We start from the raw sequence: 25,359 nt of genomic DNA on the forward strand, positions 1-25,359 counted from the left end.
CAGGCGCAGTGCGGATAAACAGGAAGCGGGCGGTAGGGGCAGCGGCAAAGGAGACCTAGGGGCTTCGTGGGGGAAGCAGCGGAAGAAGGAGGATAATTGGGAGGTAGCAGAGGCTTCCTGAGAACGAGAAAAGGAGCTTTAGCCGTCTACCTCCAGGGAACAAGAGGTTGTGACCTTATTCTCTCTTCTGGCTCTCGGCTTCCCAGCTTAGGCTGAGGCAGCCGCTTACAAAGGGCTCGAGCCGGTGCCGCCGCCCTTTTCATCCGGGCATTCGGGCCCCTTCGGAGAGGGAGGGGGAAGGGCAGAGGAGGAGGGGAAAGAGCAGGAGGGGCGCGCGTTCGGAGCTGAGGCCCTCTCCAGGGCTCCGGGCCAGCGGCCCAACGGACGGAGGCCGAGGAGGACCTGCAGAGGTGGCGACGGCCAGAGGCAGGAGGATGGTGCAGAAGGAAAACCAGGCGACGCTGGAGGAGCGGGAGAGCGAGCTCAACTCCAGTCCTGCCGCTGCTGCCTCCGCGGGAGCCACGTTGGAGCCGCCCGCAGCGCCGGCTTCCGGAGAGGACACCACCACCGGGGCCGGGGGAGCAGCGGGGGCCGGGGCGGCAGGAGGGGCTCGGAGATTCCTGTGTGGCGTGGTGGAAGGTGAGCGCTTGGGCGCGGGCTGGGCAGGCGAGCCTTCCCTCCCGCCTTAATACTAATATATTCTCCCCTTGTGAGATGGGGGAGGGGACGCGGAATGAAGTTAGATTCTGGGGAAGGGGGGGTGGGCACTGCGCTTACACCTTCGGTTTTTAGCTCGTTAGGCCTGAAGTCTGGGCTTACTAAGACGAGGGGAGAGGCGAGGCGGTTGGGTAAGTCTTGCCTCCACGTTCTTCACTTTCTTAAACGGGGTCGAATTCTCCTCTAGCTGCTAACAGGCTTGGCCCCACCTGCCTTGGGCTTGAAGCCAGGCTTGCTTCGGAGGCGGCGGTGTTAGGAGCTTAGTTAGTGTTAGGCCCTGGATTATACTTCGTTTCACTTTGGTGTTTGTGTTGAAATGAAAAACATGTATAGTGCTTCTGCGTCCACCCTTTGGGAAAAAAAAAGACAACCCACATAAACGTGCTTGTATTCCTGGAGTGAAAACAGTTCGCCTATAGGATTGCAAATTTCTTTCTGCTTTGAATTTTTCTTTCTGCCCAACCCCCACCCCCGAAGATATATTTGCAACCTAGAAATTTGCACTCTTTCCAAAGTACTGACTGTATTTTGCTCCTGAAGGATACACTTTGATTCTAAAAACAAATTCTCAAAGTATCTGAGATACGGAATTTGAATTTAATGACTCCAGAAGAGTCTGCGGTCCTTCTTACCTTCTCTCCTCCCGTTTCGAGTTAAAAGGAATGATTAGTTTTTCTGATAGTTATGGAAAGTTGCCAGTTGGTATCACAATATTGTATCACAATTTCTGACCATGAACGGACAAGTAGTCAGCCCTGCATTCTATGGAAACACTAATCAGTTCCTCGAGTTCAGCGTATATTTTCTGAAGTATTTTGCCGACCCAGGGTTTCCTTGATGACTGTTTTATTACTTCTCTCTTCTTTTTCTATGTAATAGTGTGCATGATAGTCTAAAATTAGTCACTATAAAACCCAAAAAGGTTTGGAAAAGGAAAGAAGAGTTTCCGTTTAAATTGAGAGCAGCATCAGATTTTCCAGTGTTTCACCATATATATATTAATATAGAGTATTCGTTTGAAAGATGGATGGTAACTATGACATTTTAGATTGTAGGGTGGAACAGACTAATTTGCAGCTACAGTGGGGAGTGAACCTGTTCAGCAGAGTTAACTGTCTTGCAGAATTTGGAAGGAGGCAATATTGAAAAAGAATCTATGTTTTGTCATTAAAGATGCTGCAGTGGACGAGGTGGGGGGAGTGCAGGGATTCAGAAATTTTAGAGCTAGACTGTAAGGAAACTATTGCTTGTCTCTTACACCTTCGGTAGTTATGAAGAGACACTCATTGTGTATTAAATAATTTGGTTTGTTTTTCAGAGTAGTATGAAAAGGGGACACACTTCTGTGCTAGAGAACAGAGTGGTTTTCAGTTCTCTTGTCTGTTGCTCCCCCCTCCCATTCCCTTGTATATTTTCTTGGTGACTGAGTACCTGAATCAGCACTGATTTCTTTGTTCTTCTAGGTTGGCACCATTCCTGAAATTTGAATGAGGATAGCAAATAATGTAGTTACTGCCAGGATTATTTTTTGTTTTCCTTCCCTCACAAACCTTTGTTGGTTTTAAACTCTTGCATGACAGTACTGCTTCCTCTTTGTGGTGCCCATCAACTAAAACCGTGAACCGAACTCTCCAAGAGTAGTTAAGGAGTCTGAAGATTAAAATGGCAAACATACTGCAAAAATCTTTTTTTTTATATTAAAGTGACTCTGTGGGAATGTTTAAAGCCTACTCCCTTTAAGAGAAAAATGACAATGCCAAGACTTTAGGAAAGTCAAAGACTTGTAAAATTTTACTAATCAAGAATATTTTAAATCACCTGTAAGAGAATAACATTGAATTTTGACGATTGGAAGTTCTGTAGTTTCATACATTAGTATATAATGAATTTCATTTGGTTTGTCAGTGTCCTTGTTTGTGGTGCAGAGTCACTGTCTTTTCTAGAGACTTTTAACACAATTCAGAAATTTCAGTTCTATGGTAGTCACTTATGTGAACTGTGTGCAGAGCATTTCGTGTTGAAGACGTTTTTATTAACCATCTTCATGAGATCTTGTCCTTATCTCTTGCAGAAGAGTAGGCTGAGAGAGGTGGGAAATAAAGGTTAGGCAAGCTGTAAGGTCTGTTTCCTGAACTTGCATTACTAGTGCTTTGCCCTCTTATGAGGCAAGTCACATTCTTGAATTTTCAGTTGTTGAAGCCTTTGCTCTGGAATTGAGATTGCTTGAGAGTTTCCTGTTTGGGCCAGTTCAACTGTGGATTCCTTGTTAATGTGGTTTCAGGCATTTTTTTGGTCTCTTTTGATTATATCAGGAACTTAAAAAAAAGATGATTGTAAAAATTAGGTTAATCAGATTCTTCTCTAGATCCTGTTCCTGATTCTTTCCTCCTTATTCATTTATCTCCGTCCACCCTCTAAAAGCAGTTTCACTTACCTCCTGGGTGTGGTAATTGTTATTATTAGCAGTTTTAGATTACTTTGCTTTTCTTCCTCCATTTTAAGATTGAGATACTCTTTTGAAAAGTTAGATTTAAATATACATATGGTCTTTATTGGTAGGGAAAAGAATAACTTCATTGCATAAGTAATAAATGTTCATGGTTGAAAAATCAGAAAATTGACCTAAGCAAACAGGGAATAAGAATCACCTTAAAATATTATCACCTGAAGATAAAAACTCTGAAGGATATTTAATAATGTTTTATTAAATATCCTTCAGAGTTCGGTGTATTGCACACATTTTTTACAAAATGGGATTGCATTGTATGTTTTGTAATCTGCTTTTCTTGATAAACAGCTTACCATGTTTGAAACTTGGAAAAAATTTCATTCTTGCTTTGAATCTAGGATTTTATGGAAGACCTTGGGTTATGGAACAGAGAAAAGAACTCTTTAGAAGGTAAATTTTTGTTTTATGAAGGAGAGAGGAGTCTTAAAACATTTTCCTTTTGTTTGAAGAAATATTAACATTGATAGACTGGGTATAATTTGATGATTTTTGTTATCACAAATTCTTTTACTTGGGTCTTTAACCTCTTCTTCACCTATGCAAGAGGATTTCATACTTTTCTGGGAAAGCTGAATAGGTTTTGAGCTTTATCTGCCTCCCCCGGAGCTGTTGTGTTTTTACATAAAACTGTTCAATATGTTGATATTGTAATATTTAATTTTTAAAAATTCCACTGACTTTAAAAAAAGGTTAAAAGCCACTGCCCAGAATATTATTAGCTTTGATTAGATTGTGATGCTACAGGGAAAGGAAAAATTTGAGAGTCATAGCCTATATGTTTCTGTTCATATGTATATCATTTTCTTTCCTCCTAAGGCTCCAGAAATGGGAATTAAATACTTACTTGTATGCCCCCAAAGATGACTACAAACATAGGATGTTTTGGCGAGAAATGTATTCAGTGGAGGAAGCTGGTAATCTTTTTCCTTTTGATCTATTAATTCAGAATATGTGAAGAAAATAGCTATATTTTAAATGTGATGTGTAAGAATTTAATTTGAATAAGAATTTAATCTTCACTTTGTAGATAGTTTCTTTTTTTCTACCTGCTAGCTATTTGTAGTCTTTGTGAGTTAGTGCAGATTCAGAGAGTCTCATTAACAAGCTCACAGCCTTAAGTGTGATTCATGGGTGAGATGGTCTGATTCTGCCTCTTCTGTGGTCACAGATTATATTCTTTATTTCTGCCAGTAGTCTATAAGCAATGAGCCACTGGGCAGAGAGCTGCTGAAGCAGGGCCAGGCTTAGGGCAAACCAAGTGAGGCCTTTACCTTGGGAGTAAAATTTAAGGGGCTCCCCAAAAAATCAGTAATCAAGATAAATCTTATGCATTTAAAAAATAATCAAATTTACTGCAAAAAATCCATAGCGAGCCAAATACAGAAATTTTAAATAAAGGCAGGATTAATAGTACTGATTGTTTCTTTCATTTCAGATTCCAGTATGGCTTGGCATGGCACTGTTACTGGTCCTGTCTTTATTTAAAATAAAGATCTCACCCTATCCCAGGCTTGTATTGAAGTGGAGAGCCATCACAGACTATCCTTACTAGGTGTATTCTTATCTTGTTAGCTACATAAAGTTCATAATAAGGTAGAACCTCACAGAACCTCCCTGTAAATTAGAACTGATGCTGCATTTCTTCAGGAACTTGAGTGGATGGGGAGATACTTTTATACTTGGAATTAAATGCTATACACATGTAGGTAATGAGATATTTGGTTACAGAGACCAGCCAAAGTATTGAAGGCAGAAATTTTCTTGAATTATGAAGAAATAATTAAAACTTTGGACTCTATTTACCTTAAGAATGCCTTCAACTTGAATATTTTCTGGTGGTGCTGGTAAGGAAACAATGTGATTAATAATCAAAATATAATTGAATTGACTTTCTTGATATGCCACTGAAAGTTATTCAAGGATGTATCCTGTGGTGTGGAATAGGAATTTTAAAATTTGTTTAGGAAAAAGTTTGTAACATTTTAAAAGTTTAAAATTTGTAACATTTTTTCCTGTGGTTTTAAAGATGAGGATTGTTAAAGCCATCACTTAACGTGGTTCTGAAGAAAGCAATTTTTTCTTCCAAATGATAAAGTAGTTACACATAGATTTACTTATTTAGGAATTACAGTTGTTCAGAGAGAGCAAAAAGAAAAAAAGGCATTTGTCTCTCTCACGTGTTATAGGAAATAGAAATGCTTTGTGTTCACTAAGAATTGCCACTTTTCTCAGAAATGGCAATTAAAGGAGTAGAATGCTTTATTGATTTAAACATGTTTCCCTAAAACGATAAGGAACTATTTGAAAGTGAAAAAGAGCAGCCAAAAGCCTTTTATTTTCTGTTGGTTCAAATAAATTAAAGGTGTGAAAATACTGTTCTTTTTCTCTTCCTGTGCCATTAAATCACCTAAGGTTTGTGCCATTTTGTATGGCTTCTTGTCATATTGGAGGGGATGAATTTGTAGAATTTAAGGGACTTTTTCTTTCTTACCTCATTGCAAATTAGAACAATCTCTCATCTTCAGTGAAAAGGTAAAGGTTCTTTGAATTTTCTGTGTTGCTTTCTGAAAACATGGACTGTGTTCTTTAGAGCAACTTATGACTCTCATCTCTGCTGCACGGGAATATGAAATAGAGTTCATCTATGCTATCTCACCTGGATTGGATATCACCTTTTCTAATCCCAAAGAAGTATCTACATTGAAACGCAAACTGGACCAGGTAACTTCCTTAAGTTTTAAGTATTCTTCCCAACTCAGTATATGAAATCAAAAGTTTTTTGAATTGCTTTTGTGATGTTAAAAGGAAACCAAATTCATACTTCTTTGTTTCTGTAGGAATTTTTTACTTTAATGCCTCTGATAGAGGAATATTTTCCCAAAGTGAGTCAAAAGAGCTCTACTAGAGGTACCAGTGCTTCTCAAACTTCAGTTTGCTTGAAAATTGCCTTATAAGAATGCTTAGAAGTGATGCTTAAAAGAATTCTAATTTCTAAACTCCATTCCCAGAAATTTGTATGCTAACAGTATGGGGTGGACACCAGGAATCCAGATGATGGAGATAAGCGGTCCAGAACCCACATTTTGAGAAACTGATATATACCATTGAATGCTTAACTGAATTTGTTTTTAGATTATAGAAACAGAGAGTTTATTATCTGTTAGCCATCAGTTCCTTAGTTATATGGACAAAAGATATTATTCAGTCTGGAAATGATTGGCAGCTAGTTTTCCAAAATGAGAAAAATGGAATAGGTAGACTTATGAGCTGTTGGGGAACCCAATCAGATTCTAAATTCTACTTAACATAAAAGCTGCCTACCTTTTTTGGAAAAGTTTAGGGCTTCAGTTTTCCCAGTGTTTTTTAGATTTGCTTTTTTCCCCCCTATATGTTTCATTTTTTTAGGCAAATATTTATATTATTGGTGACTTTAAAAATGTCTGGTAAAAATTTTAAGGTGGTCAAAATTTTCACAAGTGAGTTTTTGTGTGTATGCAGTTCCATGAATTTTTTTTTTAATTTTTATTCTATTAACATATACACAACCTAAAATTTCTCCTTCTAACCACAAATATATAATCGGTGTTGTTAATTACGTTCACAATGTTGTGGTACCATCACCACCACAAGTAAGCTTATAAGAGGTTATTTCCCGGTTTGATCAGATTTTTTTATGGTGTTCTGCTTAAATGTTTTCTGATTCACAGCCCAGTTAGGTTTATCTGCAAAGGGATTAAGTAGGATTAATGTGCCATTTGGGACTAGAACAGGGCCTAGGTTTTTCATGTTTTGAGTTTTCTTTTTGTTTCATGTTCTCATATTTTTTTGGCTCTGTTGGTACTTCTACAATCAGCAGCCAAGGAGGTAGAAGGGTAGGCCACATTGTGGAATCTTTGTTGGTACATATTGGTATTTTGTATCCAAACGTAAATGAAAAATGGGATCCAAAACTAAGTTGCTGTTTAACTTAAAATTTCTTTTCATTGAAAGTGTAGAAACAACAGGTCTGGCTTTGAACATTCTGAGGAAGATATTTGGCTTTAAATGTGACTATTGAGTATATACTTAATTTAGATTCCTGTATTTTTAACCCTAAGATGAGCTGGTAAGCCTTTTACTCTTCTTATTTTTCTAGGTTTCTCAGTTTGGGTGCAGGTCATTTGCCTTGCTTTTTGATGATATTGACCATAATATGTGTGCAGCAGACAAAGAGGTATTCAGTTCTTTTGCTCACGCCCAGGTCTCTATCACAAATGAAATTTATCAGTACCTTGGAGAGCCAGAAACCTTCCTCTTCTGTCCTACAGGTATTGCATACAATAGCTTTATTTTTTAACCAGTTGTCCTGAAATATACAACTTTTAAAGGAATGTATATGGGGACCATTGTCCCAGCCTCCCTTGATGTATAAAGATAGGTATGCTTTTTTTTTCCAGAAGATATTTCTCAAAATCTTAAATGGGAGAAATTTTAGGAACTAATAAATGACAACTGTTGAAGCAAAAAATTTTATGTATTTTTTAGTATTGGAAGTATATGAACATTAAATTTTCAGTATTAAAGGAGAAGTGGGATTATTGAAATGAAAACTGGGGGAAAAAACCACAAATCTGCATTGCTTTTAACTTAGTCCCCTTCTCATTTCCTCCTACTTGTTCCCTTTCTCTGCCCTTTTTCTTCCCTTTCTCTGCTGTTTCTTTTCTTCACTCCTCCCACTCCCACTCCCATCTGGGCTTTTATTTCTAGTAGTCAGCATAGGAAGAAAGCTTCGTATCCTCCGGCCCCCCCCCCATTCATTCTTTCATTCCTTTGAAAATGTTTTAGTCTTTTTTAGTTGCCCCACAAAGTTCACCTTTCATCAGACCCTATTTCTTATTTAGGAAGAGATAAATAAGTTCTAAGAAATTTTGGACTGAATTATTTTTGTGCATATTTGTTTTAGAGTATTGTGAGGCATGAACCTTATTCCAGTGGTTTAATACTAAGGATATGAGTACTCAAATGGTGATTAATAAGATTATACTGATAATTACTTAATTCAATCCAAACTAATTTAAATTGCAGTTGAATACTACTAGCTATGGGCACAAAATCTTGTATTCTATATTAATTCATTTTATTTGGCCTCTGAGATTGTTACAGAAATGTAGGCAATTATGTATGTAGAAAACACTAAAATTCTAATTGTTTATTTAGTACTCTCATATTTTTAGCAACTGTTGGATCATAAAGGTTGGTCTGTATTCCTGTAGTAAAAAGACTGTCTGGTTTTATGAATCAATTCCTAAATGAACTACCCACTTGAATTTACATCCTTTTGTGCATGACATGGATGACTTTTATCATTTGGATGAAAAGAATTTAGAATTGGCAGACATTTTTCCCCCATGATAATTTAATTCCTGACTACTGTACATAATTTTTCCCCCTGCATTCAGAATATTGTGGCACTTTCTGTTATCCAAATGTCTCGCAGTCTCCTTATTTGAGGACTGTGGGTGAAAAGCTTCTTCCTGGAATTGAGGTGCTTTGGACAGGTAAGCCTTTAAGATTTACATAGTAAAACTTTGATTAACTAGACTTATAGAAATAGGTTGTTGTGGTTAATTGAAAACTTTTTTTTTTATCTGAGCCTTAACCAGAAATTTTCATCTTCTTTGTTAAAATACTTTCTTTTAAAAAGTATATATTATTCACTTTGTCCAAAAAACTGTAAAAACATCTTTGATGATTTTGCAGTGAATCAGAATATCAGTTATGGAATAAGTAACTCAGACCATAGGAACTAGGTTAAAAGGTATTGATCCCACTCTAGGAGACTGTTCTATTTTAAAAAATTAAAGTGGTCATGCTAGATTGACAGCTAGTAATCAACTAGCTGTATTAGCTTTTATTCTGAGAATTAAGCACAGAAACCCTCCTGAAGTATAGGGTAATTGGGGTTTGTCTAACTGAAGGTTTACTGTATTAAATAAATTATGTGAAAATTTGTTTCTTATTAACATGATACCAGTTGAAAGAAGCTGCCCAAGCCTTTAATGTTCATACCTTTTCACTACTAATTCCATTACTGGAACTCTGTTCTGAGGAAATATGGGGGAAAAATAAAACTTTGAGTAAAAAGACATTTGTTACTATGTTAATCTAATGAGGAAAATGGTTATGAAATGTATACATAACATTGGGAAAAGACAATAAAATTAAAAATTGTATGTGTAGTATCTTTTAAAGAACCATGTGTGAAATTCTTTTAAATTGTGGTGATCGTTATTTCTAGGTCCCAAAGTTGTTTCTAAAGAAATTCCAGTAGAGTCCATTGAAGAGGTCTCTAAGATTATAAAGAGAGCCCCAGTAATCTGGGATAATATTCATGCTAATGATTATGATCAGAAGAGACTATTTCTGGGTCCATACAAAGGAAGGTCCACAGAACTCATCCCACGGTTAAAAGGAGTCCTGACTAATCCAAATTGTGAATTTGAAGCCAACTATGTTGCTATCCACACCCTTGCCACCTGGTACAAATCAAACATGAATGGAGTGAGAAAAGATGTAGTGATGAGTAAGTAGATTCTATTTGTTCCTTTGGGAGGAGGAAGTATCTATTTGATACCTTGGGAGGGGAGCTAAAGTTAATCAGAGCCACTGGTGAGTTTGTATTCCATTGTAATCACAATTTAGGTGCTTTTATTAAGGTGTATTGTTTAGTCCTGTTAATGAGGTATGTTATGTGATAGAAGAAGAACTTTATAAGAAGAAAAGCTGAGTGGTTTTGGATAAGTCACTGAACTTCTTGGCCTTACTTCCTTATTCATTTATTTATTTTTAATTAAATTCAGTTTTATTGAGCTACCATACAGTCATCCATGGTGTACAATCAACTGTTTATATTACCATCATATAGTTGTGCATTCATTATCCCAATCTATTTTTGAACATTTTCCTTACATCAGAAAGAATAAGAATAAAAAATAAAAGTAAAAAAGAACATTGTTCCAGTTTGCTAATGCTGCCCATTATGCAAAATATCAGAAATGGGTTGGCTTTTATAAAGGGGGTTTATTTGGTTATACAGTTACAATCTGAAGGCCATAAAGTGTCCAAGGTAAGACATCAGCAATAGGGTACCTTCACTGAAGGATGGCCATTGGCATCTGGAAAACCTCTGTTAGCTCGGAAGGCACGTGGCTGGTGTCCACTTGCTCCCAGGTTGCATTTCAAAATAGTGTTCTCCAAAGGGTTGCTCTTAGGGTGTTTTGTCTTCTCTTAGCTGAGCTGCTCTCCAAAATGTCACTCTCAGTAGCTCTGAGGTCCTTCTGTCTGTGAATTCCTTTCTATGACTCCAGTGATCCAATTAACACCCACCCTGAAAGGGCAGGGTAACACCTCCACAGAAATTATCCAATCAGACGTTTCACTCAAAGTTGATTGAGTCACATCTCCATGGAAACACTCAAAGGATTCCCATCTAATCAACACTAATACATCTGCCCCCACAAGATTGCATCAAAGAATATGGCTTTTGGCGAAACATAATATATCCAAACTAGCACAAACATCCAAAACATCCCCCCCATCCCACCCTATTTCTCATTTACTTTTTGTCCGCATTTTTCTACTCATTCATCCATACACTGGATAAAGGGAGTGTGATTCACACGGTTTTCATAATCACATTGTCACCCTTCATAAGATACATCGTTATACAATTGTCTTCAAGAGTCACGGCTACTGGTTTGGAGTTTGATAGTTTCAGGTATTTACTTCTAGCTATTCCAATACATTAAAACCTAAAAATGGTTATCTATATAGTGCATAAGAATATCCACCAGAGTGACCGCTCAACTCCATTTGAAATCTCTTAGCCAGTGAAACTTGATTTTGTTTTGGCATCCCCCTTTTAGTCAAGAAGATGTTCTCAGTCCCACAATGCCAGATCCACTTCCTTATTTTTTAAAAGTGGCCAAGCCTTTGAAGTCTGAGTATTAATTAGACAAGGTAGTTTATTAACGTTCCCATTATCCCTAAAATCGTTCTGATTTACTTTGTTTTCAGATGATTTTATTAAGTGGAATATTTTAAATGATTAGATGTTCTTGTCTAAGTTACTTCACGTATCATTTAGATTCAACTTACATTTACGAAGTCTCCTTTTAGACATTGCCTAATTTTCCTAATTAATAGAGTTCTAAGTAAGAGAATGTTGGCTAATTGTATATTCATTAACATTTAAACACCTATTGTGTGGCATGTGCATTTTCCCAAGCACTAAGATGCAAAGACTAAAGTAGTCCCAACTTTTGAAGAACATAGTCTAATGTTGGATAAGACATTTAGGCAACTGTACTATAGTGTGATAAGTGGTGCAATGGGATCTACAAAGTACTGTGGGAGCACAGAGGAGGAAGTGATTAGTTCTGCTAAGCAAGAGTGATATGATGATTTCATGGAGGAGAGGATATTTAAGGTGGGCATAAAGGGATGGTGGAATGGAGGTAAAATCACTGGGCATTGAAATTTTGAAGTTATGTGGATTTTGGCCCATTTTGAATATTGAAGTTTCTTATTATGACATTTGGTGGTTATGTAGTTTTGTAGTTGTGTTCTGTTTCTCAGTTCCCTACCCCAACTTCCAATTTTGTTTTTCTAATTAATGCCTCCCTTATGGCTCGGTCATTGTCACTCCCCTCTGCCCAATAAAAAAAAAAAAACAAAAAAACTGAGGGATATATTCTTGAGCCCCTCTGTATACATGGCACTTAGCTCCTACCTTTTTTTTTTTTATTCATTTTATTGAGATATATTCACATACCATGCAGTCATACAAAACAAATCGTATGTTCTATTGTTCACAGTACCATTACATAGTCGTGCATTCATCACCAAAATCAGTCCCTGACACCTTCATTACCACACACACAAAAATAACAAGAATAATAATTAAAGTGAAAAAGAGCAATTAAAGTAAAAAAGAACACTGCGTGCCTTTTGTTTGTTTCCCTGATTTTTCTACTCATCCATCCATAAACTAGACAAAGGGGAGTGTGGTCCATATGGCTTTCCCAATCACATTGTCTCCCCTCATAAGCTACGTTTTTATACAATCGTCTTCAAGATTCATGGGTTTTGGGTTGTAGTTTGATAGTTTCAGGTATCTACCACCAGCTACCCCAATTCATGAGAACCTAAAAAGGGTTGTCTGTATTGTGCGTAAGAGTGCTCACCAGAGTGACCTCTCGGCTCGTTTTGGAATCTCTCTGCTACTGAAGCTTATTTCATTTCCTTTCATTTCCCCCTTTTGGTCAAGAAGATGTACTCTATCCGATGATGCCGGGTCTGCATTCCTCCCCGGGAGTCATATTCCACGTTGCCAGGGAGATTCACTCCCCTGGGTGTCTGATCCCACATAGAGGGGAGGGCAGTGATTTCACCTGCCAAGTTGGCTTAGCTAGAGAGAGAGCTCCTACCTCTTTTAAGATAGGGCATGGAAACATTAAGGAATGGAGATATTAGCCAAACTGGACCATGTTAGGGAAATACTAAGGAAAACTAAGAACAGAGGGTTTTGAATAACAAGTCAAAGATTTCAGACTTAAATTTCTCTACCACTGTGCTGGTTCAGGGCTTCATTATCTTATACTTGTGTTCATATGTGGGCTCTCTTATCAGTTTTCTCTTCTTCCCTCTTGATGGCATTTATTAATATGGCTATTGTTGCTTTTACTTATTTCCTATTAAGTTATAAGCCTGTGAAGAGTAGAACATATTATCTTTCTGTAAAGCATTATGTCTTGCACCTTGCATTTCAGATAATTGGTATTCTAGGAACATTTGTGAATTACTGTTTCAATGATTCCAAAATTAATATTTTTTATTTCAGTTGAGATTTTACATTTAGCAGTGCATTTAGGTGACTGTCTAGGTGAAATGGTTCAATGAATGATGGTCGTGTTTGCATTTTATATATAAGGTTTGTTCTTCCAGTTCTTCGCTACGGTGGTTGTATTGTAACAACTAGTATTTTGCGTTTATCTCTCTCACTTGTGAGGAAGCTGTTTTTAATCAAAACTATTTTTTGCGATCTCTTTTACAGCTGACAGTGAAGATAGTACTGTATCAATCCAGATAAAGTTAGAAAATGAAGGCAGTGATGAAGATATTGAAACTGATGTACTCTATAGTCCACAGATGGCTCTAAAGCTAGCATTAACAGAATGGTTGCAGGAGTTTGGCGTACCTCATCAGTACAGCAGTGAGTTTGACCTTTCTTTGTAAGGGAATTGGTCATGTGGTTGCATCACAGAGGAAATTGTCATGTGCCTTTCCTTAGGCCCACCAAGCAAAGTGAAATTAAATGAAGTTTTAGGGTTTTGAAGAATACAGTTTTTAAATATAAATCTTCAAAAGAGAAGATAATAGATATATAGATGTTGGAATGTTTATCTCCTGGATATTCCTCCTTGACTTCCCTCCCCCCCGCCCCCGCCATGGTTTAGAGAAATTTCACTTTTTCTCAGGGCTCAAATTATTTGAGATTCCGGTTACAGATATGATAAGAAGGAAACATTTCTTTTAAATCTGATTTGTTCTGTTTCTGATTCCTGATATCTCTGTGGCAATTTTTTTGTTTTTGTAGGTAGGCAAGTTGCACACAGTGGCGCTAAAGCAGGTGTAGTTGATGGGGCTCCCCTGGTTGCAGCACCCTCTTTAAATGCCACAACTGTAGTTACAACAGTTTACCAGGAGCCCATTATGAGCCAGGGAGCATCCTTGAGTGGTGAGCCTGCAGCTCTGACCAAGGAAGAAGAAAAGAAACAGCCAGATGAGGAACCCATGGACACAGTAGTGGAAAAACAAGAGGAAGCAGACCACAAGAGTGACAGTCAAATACTAACTGAAATTGTAGAAGCTAAAATGGCAGAAGAATTGAAACCAATGGACACTGATAAAGAGAGCATAACTGAATCAAAATCCCCAGAGATGTCTATGCAGGAAGACTGCATTAGTGATGTTGCCCCTATGCAGACTGATGAACAGACAAATAAGGAGCAGTTTGTGCCAGGTCCAAATGAAAAGCCTTTGTACACTGCAGAACCAGTGACTCTGGAGGATTTGCAGTTACTTGCTGATCTGTTTTACCTTCCTTATGAGCATGGACCTAAAGGAGCCCAGATGTTGCGGGAGTTCCAGTGGCTTCGAGCAAATAGCAGTGTTGTCAGTGTTAACTGCAAAGGAAAAGACTCTGAAAAAGTGAGTATGTTTAATTTACCTGCTTTTCTAGCCTGAATGGTCCCCATGCTGGTGATATGGAGGAGGCTTTTAAATGAGTACAAGTAACTGGTAGAAAATTGACCACCTCTTAGAGTCTGTTCTGTATAAAGTGTATGTGGACTCTTGAATCTGTACCTTCAGTTCAGTAGTTTGATCTTCCAGCAATAATGAAGGAAAAGTCAAAGTTGATTATTTTAGGAATGTTTGTCAGTTTGGGGAGATAGAGTGCTTTATAACTTACCTTAAAGGGTTTAAGCCAGTTATTCTTTAATGTTTAAGATAAATTGTAAGTACTCGGTAACAAATAGTTCAATTTATTATTTTATGTCTAGATTATTTTGGTAATTTTGCAATTTTCTGAGCCTTTATCCATCTTTGATAGATTGAAGAATGGCGGTCACGAGCAGCCAAGTTTGAAGAAATGTGTGGACTAGTGATGGGAATGTTCACACGTCTCTCCAATTGTGCCAACAGGACAATCCTTTATGACATGTACTCCTATGTTTGGGATATCAAGAGTATAATGTCTATGGTGAAGTCTTTTGTACAGTGGTTAGGTAGGTGCACCAGGAATAATCTCTTCTCAAATATGTGTCCTTTTATTTAAAAGAAAAAAAAAAGATATATTATCCCACAGGGAGAAAAACATTTAGAGAATTGGTGAATTTCCAACTCTTAATTCTTTGCCCAGGTTTCTTTCAAAGATAAATAGGCAGACTTGTGATGCAAGTTTGAGCACTTACATTGAGCAGTTAGATTTTTCTCCCTTGGGCTAATTCAGTATAAATATCTTGAAAATGTGTTAAAAGTACTGACTTTAACTTGCTCTGACTGAATGCTTCCTGGATGGAGCCCTGTATACCACATCTATCTGATTTGGAGATGAGACACTATGAAATGTGACCCTGTAAGTTCTCTGCTACTTGCTGTGTCTTGATAACATTATGCTGTGTTTAACAGAACAATTGCTGAAATGATCTAAGGGGCCTGGCAAGAGGAAGCCATCCTCCCAGCCCTGTGCGCATGCGAGCTTTAGTGGAAGGCTATTCTGGTGCTGTTTTATTATTTAACATGGCTTTTTCTTTATCCCTCTACCAAGTAATTGGTTTTAGCAGGGGATGGAAATTGTAGTCCCCTAACAACTCTGCTTCATTAAATGGTCTTCTATGTGTCTCCTTTGAAAACTGATTTTTGGAAATTCTCAAGCTTGGTAAAAAGCACCAGCATGGCCAAGTTTCTCCAGGGATCTCATTTCATTTCCAGGTTTTCAATCCAGCTATAAGGAATATGTAATGGACTTACATATAGCACACAGCAGGCAGCAAGGCTGACTGAGAATGTCATAATTTTCATAGTAGTCACACAAATACTGTGATGGGTGACACAGTCTTGGTTGTGAAAAAGATGTGTGAAACACTGTGAGCTTAGATTAAGAAGTAGAACTAATGAGATTATCACTTTTCGCCTATATGCTTTTTTGGTTCTTAAATATTAAAAAGTAACAGTTTTCCTATGATACAGCTAATTAGCAGTTAAATGTAAAGTCTCTTAATTTGAAAATACAGATCTTTGGGTTGCTGTGTATAGATTATTAATAGATAGCACAACAGAGAGGAGAATTTTGAACCTTTTCTTGTTAAAAGGCTGCAAAATCTTGTCTGTGGCAGGCGTCTCCCCTTAGGCTCATGAAAAACTTCTATATAAGTTGTTGGATGGCACCATTTGCCTTTCAGGCTTCTGGCCAGACAATATTAATTGATCCTTATTGGGATTTAAATCATAAATTTCCAAGGCCCCTAGGAATTTTGAAACTGAAGTCTGGGTTATTGGAATTGAGAAGGTAATCATTTAAAATGTGGATTTTCAACTTTCAATTCAAGAATTATTAAAAATTAAATTCTTGAGCATATACAGTATTTTCTGTCTCCTCTCAGGCTTTACCACTGTATTACGCAGTTGTGGGGTTAACTTTCCCAAATTATACAGAAGCTTTTGTACAATCTCAAGGTCATCTTAGAAGTTTTAAATTATTATCTTAGCATCTGTATACCTTTATAAAAGCTCACTACAGGGCGAGTATTTTCATGGTTCTGTAGTAATTCTAGGGGGTTACTGATTAGAACCCTTTGTTTTCCACCTCTCCAGTCCAGCTGGCATTCAGTCCTTTAAAGAATGTGGCTATGCAGTACTTTTGATTACTAACGACTTCTATTATCTTCTTCCCCATTGTGTACAGATGGGAGAATCCTCAGCACAAGTGTCTACACTATTGGATGGACAGCGGCAGATGTACACAGCGCGTCATGATTAATTAGTTTAAATTGAAAAGGTTCTATCTGTGAGGTAGCTCAGGTAGATTTAAGGGCAGTAGGCATGAACTGAAGTCACGTTTGCGCAGCGACTGAGGCATTAACCATGTTTTCATTTACACAGCTCTTCGTATATGCAGCTTTTTATTGTAATAGTTGGAAGTGCTAGTTATGTTGTGGTCTCAAAGTGGGGGCTAGGGAAAATTGGCTAATCATAAAGTTTGAGAGGTACAGTTTTTTCACCCAGTGTAAATCACACTGAGTTATGGAATGGGGCAGGTTCTCTTCACGGCCTAAATTTTTAATCTTTTTCATATTTATTTTACAAATATTACATTACTTTTTTTTAAATACCCTTACCCCTAAAAAATGACAAACCCAAATATAATCTCTGAATGGGCCTGAATTGTCAACAAAAAATTGGTTTGCTTTGGGACTGTCTGACTAGCACACTATATATCTTACTTATACTGATGAGACTGTTAACTTGAACAGGAGGTAGAATGCTGTCTTCAAATGGAAAAGAATATTTTGCGCTGCTTTACCTTGTCAGAAGACTAGGCAGATGATTTTGATTTGGCCTCCAAACTGAGCATTTGCCTTTCATTATCTCATTGTCTTATTTCCTGTAAAATTGGTTAAGCCACATGACCTTACTGCTGACTTCTGGGCCTCAAAGCCTGCCATTCCATGCATGTGTTCAGTGCATTGCAAAGATCATAATGGTGATCAGAGGGGCCAGATTGTGGTCATACTTTAAACAAAAGTATGTTTTGGCTCTGAACAAGTTAGGAGAATCAGTTGGCTAGGAGCATTAATTGGCTCTCCTTAGATCTCCGAATCTGACAGACTGGTATTTTAACTAGCCAAGTCTGAATTATGGATTGTCGTCATCAGAAGAGTTCATTGTATTTGGTTATGTCAACTTATTGAACAGTTTCTTTTATTTATTCGGCTGACCTTAGTTTTCTGACAAGATTAACCCTTTCCCCCCTTTTTTCCCTTTCCTTTACCCTTCCTCAAAATGTAAAATGTGACTTCAGACAGGTTTAATTCCTTCATGAGCTGTGATAATAACATTTTTCTCATTATCTATCTCATTCATTTTAGTTTATAGTTACTGTAATTTCACTACAGAGCAAGTAGTTGGCTTAATTTTTTGAGTTAGGTGTATAGGGAATATATAAAATTGACCCAGACAAACTTGGGACAAACTTTCCTTTCTATTTTCATTAACTGGAGGAAGGAATATCAGTATTGGAACTCCGTTAATTCTTCAAATATTTATTATCACAGCCTTGCCCTGAAACCCTGGATTATTATTGTTAGAGAGCTATTTCCACAAAGTGTTTGTTAGTTGTTTGGACGTTTGAGACCCCAGGAAATCCCCTTTCTCGTAACGTTCTCCGCTTGGATCTGATCTCAACAGGGTGTCGTAGTCATTCTTCAGCACAGTTCTTAATTGGAGACCAAGAACCCTGGGCCTTTAGAGGTGGTCTAGCAGGAGAGTTCCAGGTATCAATATGAATTCACAACTGAATTGACATTTTCTTTGTTTTATGAGAAACCTTATGTTGCGCATCAGATGGCTGGAAGGATTGGTCTGCCGAAGGCTTTCTAGTCCCAAATTCAATTTAGTTACATAACTGGATTTTAAATCAAATTTTCCTCCTCTTTCACAGTAATTTCTGAAGGAGATGCTGCCAATTCCCCCGCGCCCGCGAAGCGCAGCGGCTCTAGGTATACACTTCACATTGTTTCTTTGCAGGTCGCACAGCATTTTAATCTGCGCCCGCAATGCACAATGCGCGCATGCTTGTCTGCCAGTGGAAACTCCATGAGCAAAACAGATGAATAGTTACTGAAATGAATGGTCAAAGGACTTGAATACTTCTTCAGTTGGTTTATAAATGTAACTTGTGCTTAAAAGAACAGTCTTTTAGTGAAAATTTAAACAAAATATGAAGCTTCTTTGGTGTTGGAATTTGTTCATGGACTTTTCAGGTGCTCTACTTTTCTCCCCTCAACAGGTGCTCTGCTGCGCACAGCAAACTGAAGCGCATTGCTTAGGGGATAAAGCGTCTCCTGGACAGATAACCCTCTTCAGACCAAACCTCTCCTCCTGACATTCTGTTCTGCCATCTTTTAGTAGAGAGATGGTCTATATAAGATCGGTTTAAAAAAATAGACTTGTCATAATTGAAATAGATCTTTTTATTTTTAAATTGTAATAAATCCCCACTAATGTGCCACTAAAGCTATGTAACTCAGTTTGGATAATTTCTATTCAGAAGCACTCCCCTTCCCCAGCAAAGAGGTGTTTATATTAGTAAAGCATAGTACACCCCTCTTCTTTAGGTCTGCCTGCAGTAGCCAGTTAATGTTAAGTTGGTAATCTGCAGTGCACACCCATTTAAAGAAATGGACATCTTCCCTAATACTAATCCATTTCATATTTTTCTCTTCCTACAGCGTTTACTGCCAATTGATGGGGCAAATGATCTCTTTTTTCAACCACCCCCACTGACTCCTACCTCCAAAGTCTATACTATCAGACCATATTTTCCTAAAGATGAGGTAATTGTCTCTTCCTTCCAACTTAGTGTATGGTTATGGTGCATACTTCCTGCTTTATTTTGAACTCGCTGGTTAAAAAAATTGGTTCTGTGTTTTAATATACAAAATTTACATGGAGAAAGTTAACTAAAACATTGAATACACAAAGGGGAGAGATCATGTAAAGAGAGATTTGGGGAAGAGCCTGGGGAGTTCAGGCTTCTAACATCTGTGCTAAGTCCCTTAAAGTCAGATGAAATGTATTCAGGGTTGTCATTACTAAAGAGTCTAAATGATATGTTGTTCTTTGAGAGCAGATTTTAATAGCTGATATTAGTATTTTGTAATTTTTGGTTGTGAAGTACCTGTGGGCTGCTGATCTCAGCTACAGAAAGAAACAAGCCTGTTTAAAGAGAATAACAGATTTAAAACATTTTAGAAGTGTTCTTACCATACAGAAAACTGAGAGTCCTTCGACCTCACAGTTGGCTGGATTTTGAATCCACTGCTTACTAACAGAAAGAATCCCCTAGAAGGCAGTTCTCAGTGTTCACTAAAATAATGCTGCTTTTTACAAACCTGACTCAGTGAATAAATCTTAGGTGACTTCTCTGACATGTCAGATATTTTGTTCCTCCCTCATCTAGAGATCCAGACTGACTTAGGAGTCGTCATATTGCTGTTTGAGTCTGTTGCTATTTTTCCTGATGTGTTGCTTAATTAGATTATATTTTCAGGCTTCCGTGTACAAGATTTGCAGAGAAATGTATGACGATGGAGTGGGTTTGCCTTTTCAAAGTCAGCCTGACCTTATTGGAGACAAGTAGGTGATGAGTATTTGGATTTGGGAGTGGACATTTCATAAACAGGTTTATCATAGCACTTGAGGGGAGATGAGAAGTAGAAATATATAGAGATCCATGTTTAAGTCCCAGTTTAGCTTTAGTAAAACCTAAACATTAATATGTGTTTCCTGTTTCCAGTTTCTGACAGCAAATATAGTTTCCATAGGTTGTCATTCAAGTGTATTGTGGTCTTGGTATGTATCAGTGAAGTCTGAAGACTTGGGTTAGTAACTTACAAACTCACTGTGGCTGCTTTTCTTCTGAGCAGGTTAGTAGGAGGCCTGCTTTCCCTCAGCTTGGATTACTGCTTTGTCCTAGAAGATGAAGATGGCATATGTGGTTATGCCCTGGGCACTGTAGATGTGACACCCTTCATTAAAAAATGTAAAATTTCCTGGATTCCCTTCATGCAGGAGAAATATACCAAGCCAAATGGTGACAAAGAACTCTCTGAGGCCGAGGTAATTAACAGGTTTCAAATTCATGCTATGGCAGTTTTTTTCCATAATGCTCTTATTAAAATAGAAAAGCATGTAGACATATCATAAAATCTTAGTGCAAAGTTAACCTCTTGCAGAGAAGAATTCGTAGGGTTTATTCTTAGCGTGGCATTTTCTACTGTTCCCTCAGCGATAGGCCACTTTTTGATTATGAGAACTGTTGTAATATATATATGTGTATACACACACACACACACACAATGTTGAAACAGTACAGACAAAACGTTTTTTTCCTCCCTGTCTGAAGCATCGAACTTCATGATGTTATGGTCTTTTCATTGAGTTCTCAAAACAAGTTTAGGTAATTAAGGTCTCTCATTTGGTTCTTTGAGAGGAGGCTAGCTTGCATTTTCAATAGTGCAGTTTTCATTGTAATTAAAAAAATAATAAGAGTGAGTTTCTCTCTGCTACTGGTAGAAACATTCCTTGGTATTATGTCTGCCCTTTCCCAACTTAAATTATTTTTCTTCTCTAAAGAAGTACTGTTTTTCACATTGATCAATTCATGATTATTTTGGTTTGTATATCAGCATCTATATATATATATTTTTTTTTTTTTTTTTCACAGTTCTTCCTTTATGCTCAGTAAATACTTTTAGATCTGTATTTAGTTAGGACATTTTTTTCTTCCATTTGTTGTTCCTGTTCCCCTTTTCTAAAATTCTCTTCTTCTCTCCCCCTTACCAAAGTACCCACACTCTTCTATCATTTATTACCGTTCTTTACCTTCAGGCTGGTTTGGAGTAGCTCTCTTACTTGGGATTACATTGACACTGACACTGCAGCATGCATGTGATTGAGCTGTTTTTATGTTGCTGTTCCACATCTGAGAATTATAATTTTCAGCATAGGAACATGTAAAGAATGACGTCTATCCTTCACCCAGCTTTCCCTAAAGTTTTCCTCTTACATACCCATGGTACATTTGTCAAAACTAAGAAATTAACACTCATATTTTTATTTAACTCCGTTTTATTTGAAGTTCACTATCGGTTTTTCCACTCATGTCCTTTTTCTTTTCCAGGATCCAATCCAGGATACATTTAGATAAATTGTTGTTAAAAGTGAAAATGCTTCCACCACAATTTCAAGCTAATTAATTCTGCATGTGATGATTATGTAATGACTCGAATTATTGAATATTGCTTTCCTTTACCTGTTGCTAAGTTCTGTACTTGGTGTATGTGTGTATACACATTTTGCTCCTGCAAAAATCAAGAAGTTCTAATTTTTTTCAGAAAATCATGTTGAGTTTCCATGAAGAGCAGGAAGTGTTGCCAGAAACTTTCCTTGCCAACTTCCCTTCTTTGATAAAGATGGATATTCACAAAAAAGTAACTGATCCAAGTGTGGCCAAAAGCATGATGGCTTGCCTCCTGTCCTCACTCAAGGCTAATGGTGAGTACATATTTGTGGAGTTGCTGGTGTTTCGGCAAGATGGGGTCAGGACTATATTTTACAGTAAAAATTATGGTGAATTGATATCCCCTTCTCACCATTTGTGGATTGCTTTCTGAATTATTAGTGGTATAAGAACTGCATGTTTATCAATCACCTCTGCTACTGCATTGAAAAATGCTATTCTTTTACACACAGTGCTTAGTTTTAGCCCCATTAAATGAGAAGCAAATACATGAGGTTCTATTTATTTTGCCAGGAGGCCTGTAAATGATAGTTGAAAATTAAGGGAACCTCAGGGAGAAACTTAATTTAGGATTGCACAGTCATCCATTTTCTTCCGGAGTTTGTGACCCATACTCACCCTTTAGAAATACTTCCCTTTACATTAATGGTATGAAAACTTTCTGTAGAGGGCCAGATAGTAAATACTTGAGTCTTTGAGGGTCACATACTGTCTCTGTAGCATGTTCTTTTTCTTTACAAATGTATAGAACCATTTTTAGCCCTTGGGCCATGAAAAACTAGTAGTTTCCCAACCCCTATTAGAAAGTTGTTGATAGATGAGAATGTATCTGATTTATTTTTGTATCTTTCTATCATTTGAGTCAGTGGGTCTCCTTTGTGGAAGAACTTAAAAACAATTATATTTCTGAAGAAAGCCCAGTTCTCAGCATTCTGCTTTGAACTGAATCATGTAGCTATGTGAGGTATCACATTCTGGTCACTGACTTGTGAAATATGCTGGACTAGGCTCTGCCCTGGGGCCCATTCAAAGGCATTTTATGTGTTGCAAATTGAGGTGTCCTTTGCTTTGAGGTTTCTTACAAATTCTTTCCTGAAAGATTTTCTTTCTGGAAAAGGGAAGAGGTTTGCTTACTGTTGAATATTAATAACGAATATTTTTTTAAATATGGCATGAAATTTGGGACTGGTTTAGACAATCCTGTTATGATCTATTTTTAAATATATTAAGGATTAATCACAATTCATATCCATAATTCAACTAATTAAGTAACTTATTTATGTTCTGAATATTTGTTTTATTCCTAGGGTCCCGGGGGGCTTTCTGTGAAGTGAGACCAGATGATAAGAGAATTCTGGAATTTTACAGCAAGTTAGGCTGCTTTGAAATTGCCAAAATGGAAGGATTTCCAAAGGATGTGGTTATACTTGGCCGGAGCCTGTGACATTGGTTGGCCTTATGAACTGTCCAAAAGTCTCTTAACTCCACCTGGTGGTTGGTGGTTGGGGTCTTCATACAGTTCAGCCTCTGGAGTGGCAACAGAATCAGCCAATTGGATTGGAAACAAAGAAGACTATGTAAAACTCACCCATCATACATTCAGATTACTCACTGGTTGGAAGAAAATAGTATTGTTGCAAATCCTGTATGAAACAGATGTGGGCCTCCTTTTTGAGTCTTCTGTTAGGTGTCAAGACCTCTTACAGTGGCTTACAGAGAGGAGGTCTTCAATAAATGTAGCCAGCACTGTTCTGCATCCAGTGTGATTGCATTTCTCACCTAAGAGTAATCAAAATCACTTCTGTTATATTGCTTGGTCTATTGAAAGAAATGTCTTGCATTCTTTGTGGACATGGCAGTGACCAGAAAGATTTGGGGGTTTCAGAGGCTTCAGGATGAAGACTCCAAGTGGGATGGTAGTGGCATTTAGTTTAAGCTAAGTCGGTGATTTCAATTTTGGGCAATTTTCCTACTTTTTGTTAAGCTGTGGCCAGTAGTGACCATTGGTTCAGGCATGATGTGCTTTGTAGGGACAAATGTGCAGTTGCTGGTGGCAAAAGCCTCAAAATGACGAACTTGTAAATTTCTTTGTATATAAACTAGGTATAACCTGATTATCCTTTGTGTTAACTGTTTTTATAAAAAAAATTTTCTTTTTCAAAGTGAACGGGTGTTGGTTAAAGATGGCACTTTGAATAATGTAAATCATAGTAGAAGGTGGATTTTCTTTACTTTTGTCTCTGTGGGTTTTTTGTTGTTGTTTTAAGGAGTTTTATTATTTTAAAAGTGCCTCCCACGTAGGGCTAGGCTATGACCACTTTGGGTACGAGAGCCTAATTTCTTTAAGCAAGACTCAGTCTGTTGCAACGTGCAGTCACTTCTGGAAATTAACCTCAATAGCAGGTCAGCATGTGAAATGTTAGATTTGATAGAGCTGTCAAGTAGGTTTCAGGGACTGATTGGTCCCATTTGCACTCCGAGCAGTTGTCCTTTAATTTCAAGACCTTTTACTCCTGGTTTTGCTAAATCAGAGTCTTTAATTCTTGCATGTTTGTATCTAATTTTTAAAAGCAGCAAAGAATGAGCATACTTAATGACTTATGGTTACCTGTTTCCCCCTTTAACCACAGATTCTGAAAGCTTCATGTATTTTAATTTAGATTTGGTGTTTTTAAGGGTTCTGAGCATGAGGGTGGCGGATGATCTCTGCAGGATTCATTTTTTTCATCATGGCTGGCTGACTTCTCCATAGATTCTTAACAGTATTTTGTTATCTTGCTTCTTGCAGTTTTGCATCAGCTGTTCTTAATTTTGAAATGAGTGAAGGGGGCATGGGGCAAGGAGACACAAACTTGAGACTTTTTTTTCCTTCTAGAACTCAGTCTCTGTGGGCTTTGAGAGTCTTAAAGCTTTGTACCTAGTGTACCTAGTGATTTCCAACCAGGGCCTGAGTGTGCACTGTGTGTGTTGAGAGGAGGGGAGGAGCGAAAGGAGGCTTTTGCATTTTCAAAGGTTAGAAACCTTTAATAGAAGGATATCATATGTTGGAAAGCTGGAATCAAGATTGCATTTTTTAGGACTGAACTGAAGGGAAAATCCCTACTAGGAATTGTTTCAAACAGCTTACTGTCACTCAGTTTACTCTGAGAGCATCTCATATATGAGTGGACAACTCTGGCAATAATCTTGTCTGGAGGATTTCAGGGTCATCCTCCTAAGGAATCAGGATATTTTAGCGAGTTTGCTTGTGGCCGTATCTTGGCTTTTAATCACTTTGCCTGGCCTTTTCTGTTCACAGATGCTAACTGTGGAAGAGATGTCCAGACCTATACCTTCATTATTCTAGGATCATAAAATGCTATGCTGACATCTTCCATGGTTAAGAATTTTTATTAAGGTTGAAATGACGCTTTCATTGTTTGTTTAGATTACATCTCAGTTCTTGTAGAAAATGAACTGTAAAACTGTCTGAAGACCATGCAAGAGGCAAAATAAAACATGAAGTGAA

At 37.6% G+C, this 25,359-nt stretch overlaps 1 protein-coding gene and 1 long non-coding RNA gene across 3 annotated transcripts; both read left to right on the forward strand.

Annotated features, from left to right (window-relative positions):
- OGA (O-GlcNAcase) lies at positions 1 to 25,359 on the forward strand. Of its 2 annotated transcripts, XM_037804321.1 has the most exons (16): positions 4 to 639; positions 3,565 to 3,616; positions 4,043 to 4,140; positions 5,817 to 5,947; positions 7,362 to 7,533; positions 8,665 to 8,763; positions 9,504 to 9,788; positions 13,320 to 13,478; positions 13,863 to 14,476; positions 14,880 to 15,054; positions 18,236 to 18,321; positions 19,279 to 19,383; positions 20,100 to 20,185; positions 20,476 to 20,668; positions 21,946 to 22,105; positions 23,159 to 25,359. In XM_037804321.1, the coding sequence occupies exons 1-16, from the start codon at positions 435 to 437 to the stop codon at positions 23,293 to 23,295; spliced, it is 2,757 nt and encodes a 918-aa protein (XP_037660249.1). In that variant the 5' UTR covers positions 4 to 434; the 3' UTR covers positions 23,296 to 25,359. The 2 variants fall into 2 exon arrangements, 1 of the variants encoding a protein (XP_037660249.1); XR_005211835.1 differs by lacking the exons at positions 18,236 to 18,321; positions 20,476 to 20,668; positions 21,946 to 22,105; positions 23,159 to 25,359 and having other exon boundaries at positions 1 to 639.
- LOC119510159 lies at positions 10,968 to 11,937 on the forward strand. The gene is made up of 2 exons (XR_005211836.1): positions 10,968 to 11,025; positions 11,373 to 11,937. It is a non-coding gene; the product is annotated as an uncharacterized LOC119510159 (long non-coding RNA).

This window comes from Choloepus didactylus, chromosome 15 (genome assembly GCF_015220235.1).
Source record: "Choloepus didactylus isolate mChoDid1 chromosome 15, mChoDid1.pri, whole genome shotgun sequence".
NCBI lineage: Eukaryota > Metazoa > Chordata > Mammalia > Pilosa > Megalonychidae > Choloepus > Choloepus didactylus.

What these genes read in the sequence shown, in the direction of transcription:
- OGA (XM_037804321.1), top strand. Translation starts at nt 435, where the DNA reads ATGGTGCAGAAGGAAAACCAGGCGACGCTGGAGGAGCGGGAGAGCGAG. An exon ending in CCTGTGTGGCGTGGTGGAAG is followed by an intron (nt 640 to 3,564) that starts GTGAGCGCTTGG and finishes CTTTGAATCTAG; the next exon opens with GATTTTATGGAAGACCTTGG. An exon ending in CTTCCTCTTCTGTCCTACAG is followed by an intron (nt 7,534 to 8,664) that starts GTATTGCATACA and finishes CCCTGCATTCAG; the next exon opens with AATATTGTGGCACTTTCTGT.